This window comes from Eleginops maclovinus, chromosome 11 (assembly GCF_036324505.1).
Source record: "Eleginops maclovinus isolate JMC-PN-2008 ecotype Puerto Natales chromosome 11, JC_Emac_rtc_rv5, whole genome shotgun sequence".
NCBI lineage: Eukaryota > Metazoa > Chordata > Actinopteri > Perciformes > Eleginopidae > Eleginops > Eleginops maclovinus.
In genome coordinates, this window is record NC_086359.1 from 8,504,693 (window position 1) to 8,526,503 (window position 21,811).

The 21,811-nt window shown below is 37.8% G+C and overlaps 1 protein-coding gene across 1 annotated transcript in view; it reads right to left on the reverse strand.

The window, feature by feature from the left end:
• The window catches only part of rxfp2a (relaxin family peptide receptor 2a), a 43,734-nt gene extending 24,835 nt beyond the window's left edge, over window positions 1-18,899 (reverse strand). The window contains exons 1-8 of the mRNA XM_063896244.1: window positions 18,613-18,899; window positions 14,361-14,504; window positions 9,853-9,936; window positions 8,949-9,054; window positions 5,608-5,679; window positions 3,116-3,187; window positions 1,837-1,908; window positions 789-860 (exon numbers count right to left, since the gene is read on the reverse strand). Coding sequence (XP_063752314.1) covers window positions 789-860; window positions 1,837-1,908; window positions 3,116-3,187; window positions 5,608-5,679; window positions 8,949-9,054; window positions 9,853-9,936; window positions 14,361-14,504; window positions 18,613-18,697 — 707 coding nt within the window. The 5' untranslated portion in view covers window positions 18,698-18,899. The remainder of the gene's footprint in view (window positions 1-788; window positions 861-1,836; window positions 1,909-3,115; window positions 3,188-5,607; window positions 5,680-8,948; window positions 9,055-9,852; window positions 9,937-14,360; window positions 14,505-18,612) is intronic.
• Window positions 18,900-21,811: the final 2,912 nt, after the last annotated feature.

Here is a 21,811-nt window from a genome sequence, read left to right on the forward strand (position 1 = left end):
TAAAGCAGGCATTTATTGAAATACACACCTTTTGTGGGAAGAAAACAAAAACAGAGAGATATTTAGTGAAGGGATGATAGGACAGCGTGACTGCTCTCTCCCGGGGATAAAGCATTCTCCCCGGAGAGCAATACTGCAAGCTCACCGTTGTTTGAAGAGAAAGTGCCAGGGCTGATTTAAGGTCAGTGAAGCGGTTAATGAAATGGAAAGGAGGAGAGAATAACAAGTGAAGTCAGAGACAGAAGAGTGAGGTGGCCTGTACGGATGGAAACGCCTTTTAGTCAGGAAAAATGAGTGTGTGTTCTTTGAGAAAAAACACATGACCCACGAAATGGCAAAGCCGTGAGACCTCACTTCATTACTTGACTGCGTTATAAAACAAAGACATGACTGATATGAAATGAAGTGTGAAATTTAATCACAGCTTACAACTAAACAGACACTTAGCATTCATAAATCTCTTTATCGTCTTTGGCAAAGAATTAATTAAAGCAAAAGGAGAACACTTTCCTTCATACCCCCACTGTTAAATAAGATAAACACATAGAGTTTAACACATGAAGGTGGGTAACATTTAAATGATGACATACAGTATGTCAATATAACTAAACACAATGTTTATTTTCCTATGTGGAGTTCCTTCAGGTTAGCAATTATTCTCAAAGTGTATGATGGTTTTCTTCAAACTACATCCATATTGTAATACATATGTGAGACAAATGCCAGAGCCATTTTGAGATTAGAAATTAGCCAACAACAGATATTTAAGGAAAAACATTGCAACTCACAGGTACGTCAGGGACTGGAGCCCCATGAAAGTGTCCTGGGACAGGATGCTCAGTGGGTTATGATCCAACATCCTGCACAAAGAAACAAACCCTTTCAGTTATGCCATTTTTGAATAATTGTAATGAAACGAATAGTTTGACATTTTGGATAAGATTCACTTTTATACCCAGAAGTTCCACACCACTTCTCATCTGTATGCAAAAGTTACTTGTACTGTACAGTAACTTTCACGGTGTTGATCTTCTGGGTAAGAAAGCATATCTTATCAGGCCTATAAATCCAGGATACGGGGTAAAAAGCTAGCTTGGATCTAACACCATCATCCTTCTAACAAACTACACATATCTAAACCAACATGTATTTATTTGGATTAGTTACCACTGAGAAAACATGACATAATATAAAAACAAATAATACAATCTGAGAGTTGGCTCCTCCACATTGAAACCAGATGTGTTGAATGTAGAAGACCTACAGTACACGACAGGCCTAAAACAAAGGGCACAGTTTATAAAGCAGAAACACTATAACCCACCCCATTAAGCTCTTCGCCTCATTAGCTTAACACACGTTTTTTTCTTTGTGTAATGGTGCTCAACAAATACTTCATGGGGAAAATAAGGCATGATCTCCACAGCTGTATGGAGTTTATGATTCCTCATGGGCACACATAAAACTCCTTCACCTCCTCACCATACTGCAACCCTGAGGACCTTAAGCACATCCAGAGGATTTGTTCTCCTAAACTAAAAATCTGAAAGGAAATTTAAGATGCCAACAACAATACTGGTCTGAAATAGACACTTATATCTACGACTTTAAATAGAAGCAGACAACACAAAAAAAGAGCGCGATTACCCCCGCACACGCTCATTAGGACTGCCAGAGATAGGAAAGTGATATTGTATTTTCTGACTTCCTCCTGTGTAGGTGGATGTCTGTGTGTGTGTGTGTGTGTGTGTGTGTGTGTGTGTGTGTGTGTGTGTGTGTGTGTGTGTGTGTGTGTGTGTGTGTGTGTGTGTGTGTGTGTGTGTGTGTGTTACTCACAGCCACTCTAATTTGTGGAGATCGCTGAACACACCCGGACTCAGGGAGGATATCAAGTTTTCGCTGAGAAACCTGGGTAAAAAAGAGTGAGAAACAGAGAAAGAAGGGATGATATTCTACTTCTGCTTCTCAGGGATATAACCTTTCAAGCAATATTAATAAAATAACCAAAGTCTTAACACTTTCTTGTTTAAGCTCTACAATGATTTGCTGTTTGTCTTGGTCAGATATCATCGCAAACAGAATATCTTGGTTTTTTGACTTTCTCCAACGGCAATTATTTTCATTTTTTTTTTGGATAAATAATTCATCCATTAATTGAATAACATAACCAGGAAATAACTATATTATCAAAAGTAATGGCGGCCCAAGTACAAAGTGACAAAACAAAAGTATAATTTTCTAGTTGTGGCTTTGACTTCAAACACTTTCCTGACAGCTCTGTTTTCAGACCTAAACGTTCTTACTCAAGTAATTAGATTTTTGATTGGGTTTTGTAGACAGCATAATAAACACTTTAGTTCATCTGAACTGAACTTGTGATGCCCACCTGATAACGTCATAAACCCTTTCCTCTCCTGCTGTGTTTCCTCAACTATTCAGTGTCCCAGGAGCCAGTTTGGAGTCAGCAAAATATAAAGCCCACCCAAATGAATGGGCATTCACGTCTCATGCTCCTTTTTGAAGAACAAAGTTTTCAAAATGAAAATATTTCACTTAATTGTCATTGGTTATGGTATTTTTAATACTTTGATTGATTGATTGAGAGATACATATTAGTGTTGAGAGTTGTGCCCCCTCCCCTTACCAAGACCACAAAGTTTTATTAGATCTAGCATCTTAATGTTGCTCTCAAAGTTTACCAGATGCATGCAATTCACTTTAAAATGTTAAAAAAGAGCATGTCCCCGGACCACCCTAGAGGATGTGAAGTCCACCCTACTCCTAAAAAATGTCAAAATGACTAAGGCCAGGAAACATCGACCTGGTGAACATGACTAATATATTGAAGACGCAAACAGCACAAAACACTATGGGTGTGTAGTGGCAAAACTCCCCCCCACCTTAAAAAAAGAGGCCCCCGAAAATGTTGTATTGCTCGGATTACCACGCACACAGCTCCACCTCACCTCTGGGCTAAGCCCACCCAAACTTGAAAGCCTAGCTACGCCCCTGATTGACAGTATATATGTGTTGCAAGACAAAAGACAAGGGAAAAAGTCAAATTGGCTAATTGTTTGAGTATCGATTAACATCTTGAAGTGAGCAGGCTACTTACAACCTCTTCAAACTGTACAGGCCGCTGAAGGCGTCTTTGGATACGAACTGGAGGCTGTTGTTTTGCAGATATCTGGGCAAAGAGTAAAAAAAAGGACATCATTATCCATTTTCCATCAACAAACACAAAGATTACGTCTGAAAAGAACGTCCAAATGATAAATACCAGGTTGTTAGAGCGGAATCATCATTATCAACCACTGCACCATCATCATTTCCTTTTTATAATCCAGTGAGAATACAGACAGCCTAATTCACTCATTAGGTGATCCACATCAACACAGAGGACAGATACTTATGGGGGTAATCAGTAGCTGAGATGTAAAATATGACCCATTGATCACAACTAGCCAATAATTACTGACCTTTGATCTGCTATTAAACATTTCAGAATATGTAAATTGCCATGAAGACAGTGAATGTGTTTGTGAATGTGTGTGGTCCCGACTAACAAGATACTGCAGACAGATCGCTTTGAATCATACTGTGGACATTATTGATTATTTTGGTGCCTATTAACATTTCCCCATAACATGCAGCACGAAAGTACAAATCCCCACAAAATACAGATGCTTGACTGGTGTTAAACTATGTGCACTGAGCTACTCATTAATCCACTGCATTAAAAAAGGAAATAAAAACGCAGCTTGAAGTCTTTAGTCGATTTAGCGATCACCATTTCAGCCTCAAAATGTTCCAACCCAAAGACACAAATACACATTTTATGTCACATTAACATATTTTGTGCTCCTCTCTATCTTGTCATGAATCTTTAAAAAACAATCAGCTTAATGCCAGTTTGCGAGTGTAGGAATTAAAACACTAATCTGTTAATGTACTGAAGGCATGAAGATTATAAAGTGTCATCTGTCTTGCACTTCATTAGTGAGTTCATGCCTTCTTCAGTACTTCATTAATCATAAAAAGCCACGATTCTTCAGCAGATTCTGAGTAGTTTTCACCAACACTAATGCCCACTTCCTTAAGTACCGTAACATCTCCCCTCCGAATGACGCAGCATGATGAAGACAGTTGAGTGACATGTGGTTGAATTGGATTATCTGTCACTGCACTGATCTTTTTCTTATTAAAATGTTTGGCATCCGAATTCATGTAACAATAACAAACCTTGATATTAACTCACGGTTTGAATTCAACTTGCGTATTGGGGCTTTAATTTGTTTGCCTTTGCTTTGTATTTGCCTTCTTGGTTTAGGATCAAATGAAAAACTAAAATGAGTTATAATATAAGCTGATCCAGCTAATAACTTCTGTGCCTCTCATACCATTTCAATTACAATCAAAACCATTAATATTATAATGATTATTTGAGTAAATACTTAATTGGAAATGCTAGAACGACTTGTAAATGTCACTGTAGCTGCCTCCTAACAGTGAACAGCATGACATTTTATTTGCTTTGACTGCAGTCTGTGTCACATAATAAATTAACTGCAGTATGACACAATAAATGTTATAAACGTCAAGTTCGCTCGGTTCAGTCTGCATCCGTATGCAGTCATTTACGACGAAAAAAACACAACTATTTGAAATGTCTGACAATAAAAGAGATCAATTGCTTCAAATCATAAACAACAATAATATCCAAGCTCATTTAAAGCTGCAGCACGTTTATGTATGTTGAGTTTATTTCGTCGTTGATTTCAGATATCCATATTTCTATCTGGAAATGTAAAAAGCATTCAAATGTTATCGGAAATACACTTTCAGTCTTTCGGGGTAGGAAAGGTGGAAAAACAAAACAAAAAAATGTATTCAACTCAAAAGGCAAGAGTTAGGATGTGTTCTTCTCTTCCAAACAAAAGTATATGCATACATTTATGTTTACTTATATACATTTTTTGTTTGTTTTCTAGTCTCTGATTTCTGATGTCAGGATCAGAAATCCTTTATTAGTCCTACAGCGGGGTATTGTAAAATGTTAAATCAAAAGTTGAATAGCAGGTAAAAAAAAAGAGACATGAAACAATAAAAAAGTAAAGCATACATTAATAATAAAATAAAAATAAAGACAAATAAGTACACACATTACAGTACACTAAGTGACATACATGGCATTAAAATATTGTGACCTTAAAATAATACAAGTTGGAACATTAACTAAAATGTGTATTTTCTACATGTTTAATGGATTTATCGTAATGTACCTCCTGTCCCTTTCTACCTGTTATGCAATGTGTTAAGTAACACCTTGAGTGTGCCTTTCTTTTCTTTCAAAAATGTCCCAGTCTGGGATTGATAAGGTAAATCTTATCTTATCTTTCATTTGCTAGTTGTGTATTTTGCTCAGTCATAAATTCCTTTTCCTTTTACTGGTGTGGGACTATTGTTTTCTTAACCCCCTACCATAAAATCTCAACTAAGAGATTCTGAGTGACTCACTAAGTGTGGGAAAAACATAAATAACAGAGTAAACCAACCCAGTGTCTTTGTATTTATTAAAAATGTGGAAAGCAACATAGAAATACTTACAGTCTCTCGAGGGAAGAGTATTCTGAGAAAACAAAATCAGACAACACTCGAATCTCATTGCTCTTCAGTGACCTGTAACAGAACCCGTAAAATGGGTGAGTTAGAAAAGCACAAAATGAATTTAACTTTAACAGAGTGCAGGAAGTCAAATAAAACCCTTTTTACTGTTATTTGTATTCAGAGGTGGCTTTTAAAGAGTGTGGCATCACATTTCTACAATAATAGAAGCACCATCTGTGCTACTGAGTAAATACCTGAAAATATCCACAGTGTAATCTGAAAAAGTTAGACCAAGATCTCAGTGGAATAAAGCTGGAAGCAGAGAAGGTGAAATAAGGATGAAAGGATATCAAATTTTGTCATCTGTCTCAAAGCAGCATTTTCAATGGGACTAACAGATGTAGTTTGAGTTACTTGCAATCATTTAAAAAATAATCATCATCATCTCCTCATCAATTTATTCCAAGGTGAGTACATTCATTTTTCAACCGCATGTTTGTCTTCATTTCAAAGTTACAAATTGTCAAAAAAGTCGTATAATACTGATAACAAAAATGTGAGCGGGGCAAAAATAATCATACAAAATGTGTCCACAATTGATAAACTGTTGTGAACCTATCGACAATAACAACCTCGTACTTTTGTCAACCACAGATACTGGAACTGTTGACCTACTTGGGCACTCAAGCCTTTAATTTATCTACTCACATGAAGCTGGGAGACTTGGGATTCGAAATAAAAAATGTCAGGCTCGGAACATGATATTCTGACATTAAATATTAATCGTCTCTTAACTCGAGCATGACGGTTCTGGAGCTTTGAGACGTGAAAAAGTATCTCCCGAACCAAAGGACAACTAAACTCAGGGCTGTCGGAAAATATATTATAATAATTCAGCAAGCGACGGCATTGCTTTACAACCAATGAGAACAAAAGATGAGGAGACTAAATTAAATTTCTCACTAACTAAGCCAAATCTGATTGACAAAAATGAAAGGGTGTCTTAGATTAAACATAAAAGTTAGATAAACAGAGGAAAAACAGTAACTAATTTGCACACTGTACGTCAGAAACTAACGATAAATATGATTGAAAGTTCTTAGCTGTTCATCTGGCTGATCAGCTGCGGCCCAGTGATTTTACACATCAGGACATCAAGATCTCAAACTGTGTTCTGGGTTCAATGGGGGCTATTCTGAAGCTAAGCCAGGCGAGACAGTGCCCTACAATCAAAACTGTTGAATTGATTCTACAACTAAAAAACAGCCAGGATATAAAGTCGGAGTGAAGTGGTGTTGTCAGCAGTGTCTAGCCCTGCTCTTACTGGAGCTTGAACATTGATTCTTGGCTGAGGAGAGATTTGAATAAGATGCAGCTGCAGAGAAAAACGCTTTTTTCAAAGCAAAGAGAAATGCTTCTGACTGATGCAACAATAAAACTAAGGAGGTATCACTTCGACAGGAAATTGCCATAAATATGACAATATGCAAATGTGTATGAGAATAAAATCAAAATGACTTCGAAACAACGTTTAAAACAAATCATAAAAAGGGCATTATATACGGGACAGTGGTAGAAAATAGAGTAACTCAATATCTCTAATATCCCCAAACATCCTTAAGTTCTCCCTTGGTTGTTTAAGTCAATATCAGTTACTTCTTTGTATTGAGCTCGGGGAGTGCTGGCTGATTAAGTCAGTTCGAAGTGAACATGAGTCTTACTGATAAGCCTCATTTAAAGAGGATCACAAATAAATTGTTGGGTCCGTTTTATGGATAACAACTCCACAAAAATGGTCCGAATTTTGATTAGGATAAGCAGGTTGCCTTCACTCAACGAGGCTGATTAGTGATCAGTGTTCAAGTTTAAATTTGAGGAAAGCAATGAGCTGCAAGTTGCAAGATTGGTATATATCAACAAGACAGCTGACATTTAGTAGCTCAATAATTTAAGTGTTATATATTTGTACTGAGGCAACTGAGCATTTGACAGTGTGAGACATCTCACTGAGATTGCCTCAGACCTCAAATTAGAACGAGTATTCAGACGCAGAAAAGCTGAGACGGAGATAAATTACACTAATGTATGTGACAGTGACATAAACTTTAGGAGAAATATTTACCCAGCCATCAACATGATTTTACAAGTGGATATAAATAATGATGGATGGATGGAAAATACGGATGCGTTTGTAATCAGCGCACAATAAATGTTAATATTTTTAACATCACTTCTCTTCGTTCAAGGAATTGTCTTTACTCTTTTTTACTGTATCACCATGGACTGCTGCTGGAAATTGTACTAAAAAGCCACTAAATAAAATATATAAATGAGATAATGAAGCCAAAACAACAACATTAAAGGCGTGACAAATGAGGTAATGAAACTTATTTTAAGATTCTGAAACAAAAAGAGTCCTTAAAAAGTAAGATAATGACCAATTGAGTTGATGTAATGAGAAAGCAAGTTTAAACATGTTGTTTTCCAGGTGTTGAGTATATAAATAATGACTAGAAGACAGAGGGAAAACGGCCTGGTGGTCTATTAACTCAAAATACACCTTCGAGCAGCCCAACATCTCAGTAACAGATATTTTCAATGGCAGACATGTTTCCTGCTTATAACACAAAAAGCACAAGTGTCATTTATTACATTTAAAACAACGGAACTCCATGAAGCTGGGTCACTTCCATGTTCTTTGTATTGTGCATGTTGGCTCTGTGGCCCAGCCACAAAATTGGCTTGACTTTTCCCGAAAAGTCAAAATGTCTGCCATGGAAATAGTCCGTCCAGTTTTCATCTCTTGTAATATGAAGACAAAATCAGGTCATTATTCATTGCAGTTGCCAAGACACTGCCAGGTCAGCAATCAGACACAACAGCAGAGTTTCAGATTCTATATACTAAATGTGCTGAGTAAGAAAAACAAAATTCAAAACAACTCATTTTAGCAAATCTTACAGACCAGATCAGAGATTTTTAACCTCGGGGCTTACACTTGAAAGAGCTACAAGAAGTTCCGGAGCAAGGCAATGATGATTGAAAATACTAAGATGTGTTAGAGTGCAAAGATAGAGGGAATCTGACTTTGGTGCCTGTTCCCTTTAATCAGCAGGCCAACATTGTCAGTAAAATATTTCATCCTCCACATAAAATCTGTCCAACAGGATTACATATTTTGACTATAAAAGCCTCTGCCTCTACATCTCCAGGAACATAAACAACAAGCTGAAGCCAGATTCTGAACTCAATTAGCAAAAATGACTTCATTTTGAACTCAAACTTGTATTCACAAACAAAAATATGACTGACACACGTCAATACAATGAGAGGTCACTTACAGCCAGGTAACGTTAGGAGAGAGAAGAGGAACATCCTGCAGGTTCACCGCCACACACACCACATCTGTCCGTGTGCAGTCACAACTGTCTGGATACTCCTGCAACACTTCACACACACACACACACACTTTGGTGCATTCATGGATTCTAATTATAGAAGGTTACTACCGAATGTTAATAGGTGATAAAAGTGTTCCTTTGGGAGACAACATGAAACATTTGTTGTTGAAACTTCTCTCATCATCGAACAGCTGTTGACATTGAAAATGCCTGTTACTTATTCCCAGGGTCCTACAGTGATATGCTTTATGCTTCTTGTGGTTTTCCCTGTCCTGTAATGCATAATAAAGGTTTTTGTGCATGTAAATGTTCTACAAAGCCTAAAATCCCGAAGTTTACGACAGAGGGAGTTTCTATCCCACCACCCTCCTGCCTGAAATGCCTCGATTGGACTCCTTTGTTTACTTCCGTAAAATAAAGACATCACTATAGGTCTCCAACACATAGTAGGTGATAAGCTAAGGGGTGTGACATCATTAAGCTGTTAACCCAATCGCAATAAACCCCGCCAGCTAATCAATCTGGGCTCTGGTTTCAGACAGAGGGGTGAAAAGAGGTGTTGCAGCACAGGCAGTATGAGTAAAATAAAGACCTTTTTGAACATTAAAGCATGTAAACATGTCACAAAACACAAATATTAACCTGAAAATGAGCATAATAGGGCCCCTTTAAGTATTAAAGGTTGAAGCTTTTACTTTATCAGACAATGATCCTCATATTTAATAAACATTTACAAAGTATACTGTAATGATCCTCATCTTATCAAGGCAATAACAGACAGATATTCATACAAGAGTAAATACTTTAACACATTCAAGCTTAAATATTGTTTACACACACTTACAACACTCATTTAGCAGGTACTGGTCCACACGTTTGGCATCCTGTAGGGTACGACCAAATGAGTCAGCCCATCCGTAGTTGTCCCCTGCAAAGCCAAACAAGGACAATATTATCTGCACACCCCAAATTAGACCCAGTGAAGATCGCTCACACAGAGAAATGTGGTGGGCCCAATATAATCCTGCATCGAACCATCCTATCCTTTTTAATTATTGAAGTTGGATGAGGTTCGGATTCAAATGTGCATCATTCACTGAAGGGATTTAGTTTGATTCAAAATGTTGTTGAATTTAATAATCTAGTTGTCATAGAATCAATTACATTAAAACATAACTCCAGGCTATTGACATACTGTAGACTACTTAGGAAAGTAATTGCCTCATAATTTCATATGCCTCTAACCTATAAAAAGCAATAAACACATTTGCTTCTTAACAACAGAAGCTCATAATAACTATCCATAACTTATAATATCTGAGCAAGACTTCAATCAGACGTAGATGTCGTCTAGGGAAAGACGGATTTTGAACCAGAGGCATAAACCAGAGCCGGCTGGAGCTGTCAAACATGCGGTGCCCGGTACGAAGCGAACCTATTTGTGTGCATATCAATCACAGCCTTCAGACTGCGGCCATTCAAAACCTCCCTGATGCTGGAGGCTGCATGGGAACATAAATAAACAGCTGTGAAGAGTCACTTGCGATAATGAGCAGATGTGATGGAGGGCTGTTCTGCTTTGCTTAAGGGTCACACTTTGGAGTTTTAAACTCTTAGTAGATAAACTTGCTGACTTAAATTTTGCGTCACACATACGGTGAAATGTGGAAAATGGTGGGAGAGCAATCCCTTTGTCAACTATATTAAAAGAGAAAATCAAATTGCCCTCTACAGCCATGCTCACTAAACAGCTCTCTCTCTATATCCTGTCTTTTTATTTCATTACTATGTTCCTACTTGTCTTTTTTGTACGCAACATGTCACTGAATATATCATTCAGCAGTGTAACCCACTCCTATTGAAGCCCAATGCTAATGTTAAATTATGTTTGACAGATCGTAAGGCCCTGCAGTGAGTATCATATCCTGGGTTTCCATTAAATCTACAGAGCCCTCTGAAAACACTTCTCCCGATCTTGCACTATATGCCAAATCAAATAATGAAATGACTGTTTGAGCTGGTCTTTAGATAAATGATCTCCTGCTTCGTGTGCTGCCAAATTGTTTTTTTCCACAGTTGTTGCTCGAGCAACTTTTTGGCTTGTATTAGACAGCACAATCATTCCAAACTGCAAATCACTAAAGGTGACATGAAAGCATCTATCTGGTAATTTAAATTGTTCTCTAATATCTACACAGAACGCATATAACATTTGATTGATCTAATAAATGTCCAGATGCGGTTTTACAGGCCCATTTATAACTCTATGATTTGGTCCTACAATGAAACAAGCTGAATGGCCTTATTTGGGGCTCATTTAAATAATTATGACGAGCTCTGCTCTGATTGGCTGGTTTACAAGGAGCAATCCATGGCTGCCTCAGAGCCCACAGAAGTAAGTGAAGTTCTTACATGTTTGAGCCTTTATCGGAGGAGGAAACCGATGAATTTGAAGAACAGCCAGTCGGTCGGAGATCCGAGAGCAACATTACGGAGTGGTAAGTGTTAGCGTTAGTGTTTCCAGCAGCTGGTGTATGCTGCTGCTGATGTTGGTATTGGGGCTGGTCTACCGTGTGTGACGTCACACACAGGGGTTGTTGTAATTTGCCCGTTTTACCGCTATGATATGCATATTCATGATTTGCACGTGAAGGAGGAAACAAGGTTTCATGGTATGTCAGTTCAATGTACCGAACTCTCCTTATTCAACTATGCCAAGGTAAATACAGTTTTCATTCTATGGCACATTTAATGTGAAAGCAGTAATAAATTAAAGGTCATCCTAGCACCTGATATTGTTGGACTGTTGAAACAACCTATAAGCCTCTTGACAATTAACTTACTTACAGATGTCCTACTGATCATTTGATACATGTCCTATTTATTTTTACTCTCCCATGCAGGGGTTGTTCCCTCTAGTTCTGAGGCAGACCATGGAAAACCTGGAGGAATAAACATAACCGTGCAAAAGCCTTGATGTTCACACTTAGCATCTACTCTGAGATTAAAATGTAAGAATTTCTATACCTCAAAGAATGGAACAGGTGTTCCTCAAGTGAGGACCCAAGCAGCTCTGCAGCTGTACAGGAGGAAACCCACACGCTGAGCAAACTGCTTTCATCCCAAAAATGCAATTACATGAAATTTCCTCTGGTGTATGCCGATGCTGAGTCCACAACTACAGTACAAATTCAACAGTACAAAGAACTCTAATTAAGATGTTTAGCTGATCAACATATACATTAGAGAATGAGGAAGATGTTTACTGTACACTATTAGGTAAGTCTAACTTCTCAAATTCTTGTTAATTTGGCAATATTGGAAGATGGAAAAGAGGATAATAAATACAGTAGAGACTCAGTTGTGCTTCTTCTTGAGCTAGCTGATATGAAACTTATTAAACGTGTTTTTTCACTTTCAGAAAAGTTGCAACTCTATCAGATTAAATGAGTCTGATATGGACCTCCAGTGATGAAAGACGAAATAGTGTCAATAATGATTAAATATGAATTCAACAGCAGTCTGTTCAATATACATTTCAGAATGCAAACTAAAAAGCTGCCTTTAAAAATGTGAAAATATTTCTCCAAGTATAATGGCTGCCTCACCCTTGACACGATCGATATCCAATAGATGAGCAGATTGGTCTTGAATGATAATGCAACCAATGTGTTTTTGAAATATTAAACCTAACTCTTGTGTAATCCACCTTTTTTCACAGTTCACAGTTTTAGAGAATGCAAAATGTAGTCGTGACAAGGTTTTTCTCCAGCGGATTAGACTTCAGTTGCCCAAGGAGCTGCAGAGATCACAGGGCTGCAGTTTCTACGGTAGCCGTGCAATAGTATTTTTTCCATAATAAAATAATCATGTTTTCCCCTTAAAAAAATACTGTACGTCTTTGCATATGTCCCATTAGGTACTGCTTAACTAAAATGTCAAAAAGTGGTTGTATCGAAGTGAAACATATGTATTGAGAAGTCTGCTTTATTTTAAAAATGAAACGAGATGTTAGGATTAAGTTGCTTCTCAAATCACAGAATAAGTAGATTGACATTTTTGCACATAATTGAGTGAATACTGAGTAAGGATTTGAAACACTGCCTTTTCCCCTGGGCTAAATCTACAAGGACCCCTACTGTGAACACATGCTGAGTGTATAATCAAACCCCTGCTAATACCTTTGGTTAAGAAAAACCCTTGTCATCCCCAATTCTTAATCTTATTTCATCTTAAAGTTGCAGGGGGGGCTGTTGGGTTCAGAAAACAAATGAAAAAAACCTGATTCATCAGGACATTGAGTCCACTAGATGACAGGGACGTGCCCAGTGGCACATCATCATATTAAACTGTCAACATGGAATAAGCTGAAAACTGTGCCTTGATGTAATGAGAGACATATGAAGAGCTCGTTCTCCTGTGAGCACGAACTGTACCAGTTGTCTCAACTTGAATCTGTACAAACCAGAGTTGGGCTTTGGCTTTTACAAAGTGCCAGCTGTATCCAAAACTGGATTCAGGCTGGATTTCAGCATAAGGCCTCCATAGAGATGTCAACCATTAATTTTTTTGAGCAGCCCTCCAGTCTTTTGCCAAGGTTTTACAGCACTTCGTTGATGAGATCAAATTTATGGAAACATTTTTTTATGGTTTTCCTCTTCTGTCAGGGTGTTAGCCGCTCTGTACCGGTTGTGTTTACACTGCTTGCCCAAAAGCTTTAGCTTTACCACTGGGAGTAGGAGGTTTTCAGGTCAGGTGTGGTGGAAATAGTGGTTGGTAGCATCACCTGTTGAGGCACATTATCTTTGCCGAATGCAAGTGTAACTTACATTCATCATATTCTTTATTAATGAATTGCACTTTAAACCTGAAGGCCAAATGGCAATCCTTTTACTTTAATAGAAATATATCCAAATCCTTTTTTATTAAAACATTTTTTCATTCTCCAGCATAAATTGGATAAGAGAACTTTTTTTAAAAAACTTCATAAATCCATCTTGTTGGCTCACTTGTACAGAACATGTTTAAAAGAGCGCAGCTTTTCCAGGCTTTTCCACTTCCTGCTGATCACATTGGGGACTCTAAACAAGCCAGAAAGAACGAGGGGTCACATGCACAATGTGCTTGATCCGAGTCGCTGTTTGTAGGAAGAACTAATTTGACACGATAATAATATTTTCAATGTTATCCTTTGTAGTGTTGAATAAGCAAATCTTCTTTTTATGGAGGTCTTGTTGGATATCTCTCTTTTGCAAAAAATGTTACTTACCCATCCTGTACTTTTTGATGAGACAAGTCTGTCATATGAAAGTACTATGACCTGCGATTTTTATGTAAAAAAACCACACTTACAACAGCGGCGCTCGTCAGCTCCATTGGGACAGTCTTTGTGTCCGTTGCACTGCAAAGCCTGCGGGAGGCAGTCACTCATGTTCCCACATGGAAAATGGCCGAGCGGGCATCCATCATCGACTTCCTGCTTGCTGCCCAGCAGAGCTGAGGGAGAGGTGATTAAAAGACAGTGAGATAGCATGGATTATTCTCACAATGGCGTCACATTTCAGCCGTCAAACGTTTTTTGTTTCCTGTATTAGGGGAAAGTGGAGAGCAAAACTTTAAAGGAAATATTTTGGCAAAGGCTGGATTTAACAGTCACTATATTAATGAAGTTACAGCTGCTCCTGCCATGTGTGTGATTTCCCACAGGAAGTTTAACTTTGGACAAGGGAATTCAATAAACTCAAGAGTAAAGAATTCCCCGACAAAAAGAAATGTTGGGGGACATTTCAGTTGCATGATGATATGTTGTTGATGCTCATTAATGATGACCACTCTGCCTGTATTTTTAGGGTTATATATGTGGAGACGTTTAAATCTTTTGAGTAAAGCTAATATTTCATCCAGCCACTTAAACCGTGTCTTATTCTGTGCTCTACATCATGTTTATGGGACTCAATCCTCCCAATTTTCTGGGATCCTACACTCTCATATTTAATGAGAAATGATGGTTGTTAAAAATGTTCTGATTCTTTAAGCTCGACATTGAGATGTTCCTAGCTTGTAAATTGGTTAACAGAGGATTTATTTCAGTCATTTAGTTTTTCTCACAGTCCTTCGAGGTGCATTATTTACACCTTCTGTCCAAACCGCAAGTTAGCCGCAAGATGTTTAAGTTGTCAAACAAGATTTTATTTTGGGTGTTTGTTTACTGCAACCGTTCACGTATCTGGCCTGAAAAACAAGACAGGAACAAATCCCTCATTATTACTTGCCAGCAAACACAAAAGCTGTACTGACAACGGCAAAGGGCACACTCCTAATCCTGGACTCACATAAAATAACTTTCTTGTACCTTTTGCAATAAGCCTCGTATTGCTACAACCTACAGTTGGCCCCTTCCTGCCGTATGAAGAGTGATGAAGAAAAGCCAACACAGAAGATCCAGGTGACTTTTCAGGTAAGTGACCCACAGCACCAACATAACACAGATTAACAAGCAGCTCACAAATGCCTCCTCTTTATACAGAAAGGCACTAATTGGTAAAAGGAGCAGCTGAGGAGGACCAGTAATGGGAAACAGGGAGACAGATAAACTGGCCTGCTTTTACAGCCATTTGTTCGTGACATCTCTTTTAAGTATATAGAATACACGTTTATATTAACATTCAATTAACCAACTCTAGTACAGGTTAGTCTGTCACATGTCAGCTGAGAATAGAGTTTTTTTTCATGGAGGATTTCTGAAGGGGTTACACTTTTGTCTCACTCAATTGTTTTACTTTCATTAAAACAACTTCTTAAATGCTGCAAAGCACTAACTCTCTCATCGTGGTAACATAATATTTACAAACCCCCACAACTCTGCAGATTCTCACGGATTCTCATGTCTTGTCTCTGATTTACATGATCTCAGTTGTTATTTCAGGATTTATTGTACCGTGTTAATCATAGTTCCCAGCCAATGTTTCTTCAAATACAATGTCCAAATGAGATTCCTGAATGCTACACTTAGTAAGTCAAAGCTGATCTGCAACATCTAAATTAAACACTTTCAAAATTACATTTTCTGCTTCTGTTTGATCCCAGACTTGTGTCTTTTTTATCAGTCCCTTCCTCAGAGATGCCCTTCAGTCTCGGTTGTTTTTTTTAAATAACATATACGCATTCAATCCCACAGCAGCGGTCACAAATAAATGCTGATTCATGGCCCAGTGATCACAGTCATAGGGCATTCACAATATAACCATTGAAGCCACCAGAACACAAACTCTAATTTAGATTTGCAGGACTATTAAATTAGATTGCATGCCATGTATTAAAACATCCACACACACTTCCTGAAAGTACACTGAGGCACCACGAAACAAAAAGACAAATGTGGTACATTTGAAATGTTTCCCTTCTCTCAAGCATGAGCCAAAGTTGTCTAGAGCCCAAGCAACAGTCTGCATCCATTCATGTTTTACCCATATATCATGTTTATGGTACAAACGGTAAGGAATTTTAAAACTACTTGCCGACTTTATTTTCCTGAATTTTGTGTCATAGTTGTGATTGAAAGAACAGTGCAAAACATATGTAATTGGACAATTACTGGATTTAAAATTGAAATGCTGGCATTAACTTTGAACGATAGGGCTACAACTCCCAACTAATCACCTAAAACGGATGTTCACACCCAGACAGCAGTAAATATTTGTCTTGAACCCGATGCACTAGGGAGAAGAATATTGTGTGAATTTTGTTGTTATTTCTTGCCAAATCAGTAAGAGCGATCATGCTGAACAGGCAAAGAAAAAGAACGGCATTCATAAAAAGTAAATCTGCTGAGAACCAAGTAAGTAAGAACAACTTACTAAAGAGAAGTGACTGAAACAAGAAACCTGTATGAGCATCACTTTTGGCCAAAGATGAAAAATGTCCTGCAGACTGTTCAGTAAATAATAGCAGTGAGAGAACAGACAATCAATATTGAGTCAACATTTGGTAGGAGGACGAGTGGCCAATTCTATAGTAAATCAATATTGATGAATATGGATGTTGTTTATAGTTTATAGTTTGGCTAGATTTTTCTGTGCTTATTCCACATAGTTAAATAATTACAGGCCAAAACATCACATTCATTATAATAGGACCACAATCTGTCCAAACTGCACCACATGCGACAGCACACTCCCTTGGGTCCTGAATAATATACATGTCAAGTGTGAGGATGATTCGATAAACAACTTTCCAGATGTTCAAATAACAACTTACAGATAGACAAAGATGCCTAGCTTTATTGTTATTTGTCAATCTTGAACTATTCAAAAAAGAACAAAATTCCTCTCATTGTATGCAGGTAGTGCAGTTTGTATACTTTTCTTTGTATGTTTTTGGCTTCATCACCAAGTTTACATCTGCAGGACTAAACTATTGCTTTCTGGTGCAAGTGTGGGTGTGTTGTGTTGTTCTGACAATGACAGATTGACTGTCCCTCCGCAGTCTGTTGAGTCGGTTTGCTCTGTGTTTTGTATTCTAATTGCTTACTGTGTATCATAAACATAATACATGACTAAAGCAAATATGACATTAACTAAAAACCATCATGCAAAGCTTCCACCTACACAAAGACAATAGAAGAAAGCACTTTTTAATCAGTCCCCGAGTCCCTCGAGATGCTTTCCAGCCGCAAAAAGAGCAGATTCAGTTTGACACAACATCTCCTTTGGAGGTAAAGAACCCGAACGGGACTGAATGGTAAAGCATTTGTGAACCTGATACCATACAAGCCTGACACTGAATTTAAGCTGTCCTCCATTGCCCTGGTGGAAAAGATTAGATTTATTTTTGAACATTTTGACAAATTAATTCAGAGAGGTATATATACAATTCTTCAAAAAGGTTCCTCACTGAGCAGAAGTGTCACAATAATGGCAGAACACTATAATAGTTTATATTTCTCAGTCTTACGATTATATCGTGATCATTGTAACTGTCAAAGAAGTGAATTACATTTTATAAGCCATTTTCAATTACCAAGCTGAATAACACCTGTTTTGTTTGTTCCATCAAAAGGAGTGTTCATTTCTGCATACAACTGTGCCAGCTATCACAGCTCACTTCACTGTTTGGAACAAAACAATGCCAGAATATCTGTCCTTGCCGCTCAATACTCAAAAATCCTCATTCAAGAAACATTTTGACACAAGAGGAGAGAACATGAGTCACAGGCTGCAAGGTGCAGGGAGTGTGATTGTGCTTGAATGAATAGGACATGAATTGCCAATACAATGATGTGCAATTTAATTGCTCTACCCCATGCTGTTGGGAAAATTCCCGTTTAATATAAAAAATCTTACAGATTGAGATGTAACAGTTTACTAAAAGCAAAGAACTGTCGATTTGCCATAATTATTATTCCCATAAATGTGATTTAGTAACTTAACTATAAATATTTTCAATGTTTTAAACTCAATATGTAAATCCCTCAACAAGCACCCTCGGATTGTCCTTGTGCTGACACGTGACTGAAACATCTCACTGGCTTTTCACCTCTTGCTGTGATAGGTCAAATGTATCCATTGAATAAAATACGATAAATACAATCAAGTACTCATATTACCTCTCGTCTCAGTCTGAGTGAGGTGGATAAGCAAAATTAGGACAGGTACGTCCATCCTGAGGCGCCGAAGTTTTCTAGCTCTCATGTCTCTCCGGCTGTAACGCTTCAAACCGATCCAAGTCCCGTTAAAAACCGACAAAAAATAAGCACAAGTCCCAGTCAGTCCGATATGTTAAAGCATGCTCGAAATCTAAAAAAAACCGAGAGAGCGAAGTAAGCCATCGGATGAATTGTGAAGTGGCTGCACGGTTTGCAAAATTAACGACATGCTCTCCAAACTACTGTCCTTCCCGGAGCTCACCGAAGACTCTGCTGAGAGCCAGGGTACAGCTTAGTGCCCCTCTTTCTCTCTCTCTCACTCTGTCAAACATACACACACACACACACACACACACACACACACACACACACACACACACACACACACACACACACACACACACACACACACACACACACACACACACACACACACACACACACACAGTCTCACGTGCGAGCAGAGGCTTCCACCCCCTCCTCTCTTCAAAACATTATTTCTGTCACACACCTGCATTGGCTCACTTCCTTTGAAATAAAAGGAACTGCTGCACCCATGTTAGAGGACCGGGACCTGTTTGCTCCTCAGGCCTGGAGACACTGATTTATATCGGCTGTATTTCCCAATCTTGGATAGTATTATTTGTGAGGCGGTTCTCACGGATAGGCTAGTCTTCTTAAAGAATAAGAAATGTCCGTAATCACAAAGAAAGTAAGATATTATTCTGGAAAAAAACATGCAACACAACACCTTTTTTTATGTTGCAGAAATGAAAAAGTAGGCTTTCAAGATTTTGCATTAAATGTACAGTTGTTCTATGTAATGGATACCAATATTATTCAGCTTCTTCTCATTCTTGTGTTATTGTATGTCATCTCACTTTTATTTGAACCTGAAAGGATGGAAAGGGAATGGATGTTGACTCCTTAAATGCTTGTTCAATCATGTTTTTAATTTGTTTTGCATGACACGTCTATTTTCTATCCTGTGGCCAATACTGTGCAAGGTATCACAGGCCCTGACTATACTGTATTTAACGGACACTTCTAAGGCACAAAAAGTCATGCCCTATTTATGTGTGAGCATGGTTAAAACTCCATGCATGCTGGTTCAGGGAAGAGTCTCTCTGTCCCCAAACTGAACTTCTTTTAAACTAGTCTTTTTACATTGAGTATAACAGAACAAGTATTTGATAATGGACATAGTCAAGTTTTTATTTGATTAAAAAATATTGGAAACCAGGCATCTGACAGAAGATCCGACGCTATAAAAGGTAACCTTCAATGATGTGGCACAGTTTCCTTGGCAGAGCATTGATTTAAAACTTCTCGAAAAGTTGATTCAGAGGACTCTTTCAAAATGTAAAGTCCAGTTCAGAAATATCTGAGCATTTCTCTCATATTCCATAATATTATTTAAAAATAGGGCTGATATTGTACTTTTTTAATGATTTGAACCAATACCACACAACACAGTAACTAGTGTTTAAACTAATTTGCAACAACCCAGACTTTAGACTCTAAGGAAAAGGTCAAATGTTAGGGTTACATGTTAGTGCTATGACATATGTGATTAGGTTTAGTTTATCATTATTATATATATTAGGGGCTGACCTCTTCTGCTATAATGGATTTGGACTCTAATAAAAGTATTCTTTTTGCCATTTTACATGAACGTGTGGGATATTCTCTTACTTTCAGCACAGGACAAAACCTGGTTGACCAAGGTTGTGGCAGCTTTACTCTTAGAATCCATACAAAGTAAAAATGATTTGAATATGAAGCTTCTGCCAGGTGGCATTAGCTATACATAAAAACAGGATTCAGCAGAGACAGCTACAGTAACAGCAAACAAAGGGGAAACAACTTCCCCCCCCCAAAAAAAACATACAAACCAAAATGCAAAGATGACAAGTTGTCGCTTTACAGGTGAAGCTGGGAAACCACGGTCTCTTTATCACGATGCAGTTGCCAGGCAACGAGCTAAGGAATCAGAAATGATTTTTCACTTTTAAAAGTTTTTATTTCTTCTTGCATTTTACTTTGGAAAGTGTTGCCCTGTTACCAAATAGAGGAGAAATGTGTTGTCATTATGCAGAAATAAGCTGAATGCTCCTTTTGATTGTCTTTGTCTCAGCATGGTGCCTCAAGTCGAAAATGTACCCATGTAATATTATTTGATCATAAGATACCATGGTGATGGCGAGATCATGAGTTTATGAATTATCCACTTTTGCCAAGGACAATCTAAAGTGTAAACGTAATTGAATTCATATGTAACATTTGATCGGTTACCTTCCCATTTTTCCACATCTTCTGGAAATGGAACATTAGTTTCTCCATCCCTTCCTTTTTCTTCACCACCACATGACCTGCATTTTAATACAAAAAATCCCAAAACCACAGATAAGGTATTATTACATTTTATGACACATTTTCCTTTCCTCAGACATCCCATATAAAAAGGGATGAAGAAAAAACACAGTATCATAGTAGGAGATTATTTAAGTAAAAACATGTAAATGTAATTTAAAGCTTATGAAAGTAAATAATAAAGATAAACAAAGAAAACATATTCACTCAATAACTCATCGAGTCATTTACTTGACTCCTATTGGCTTAAGAAGACCTACTTGTTTAAGTATTTCCCCAAAGATTTTGTCACATATTCAAATTGTTTGGTAACCCAAACACGGGACAAAGACTCTGTAAGGCCCAGATAATGAGAATTGTCTGAATGCCCAGAGAGTTTTGGGGAAACACTTTTGAATGCCACTAAAACACTGATGGAAATACTGTGGCACTTTGCTGTCATTTATTTATCTTTATCTACCACTAATGGCGGTGGACTCCAATTGGGAATAATAATAGCTCCAAGTGCTCCCTAGGCGATAATGAATCAATGTTTTGCCATGATGTTCATTTTGGAGGGAGAGGGGAATCATCCTTCCCCTGAGCCTGTATCGGCACAATAAGAGCAACACAAGCGATGATGAATTTACTTCACTTCAAATCGAGTACGACATTCTTCAAGTGGGCTTAAATGTTCCAGCAAATGAATCATGCGTTTTTGTTGCTTCAGGTTGGAGAAGACAATATATGTAGTCTCTCAACCTGATTTGAGAACAAGAGACAATTAAGCCAAACTCGACCAAAGAAA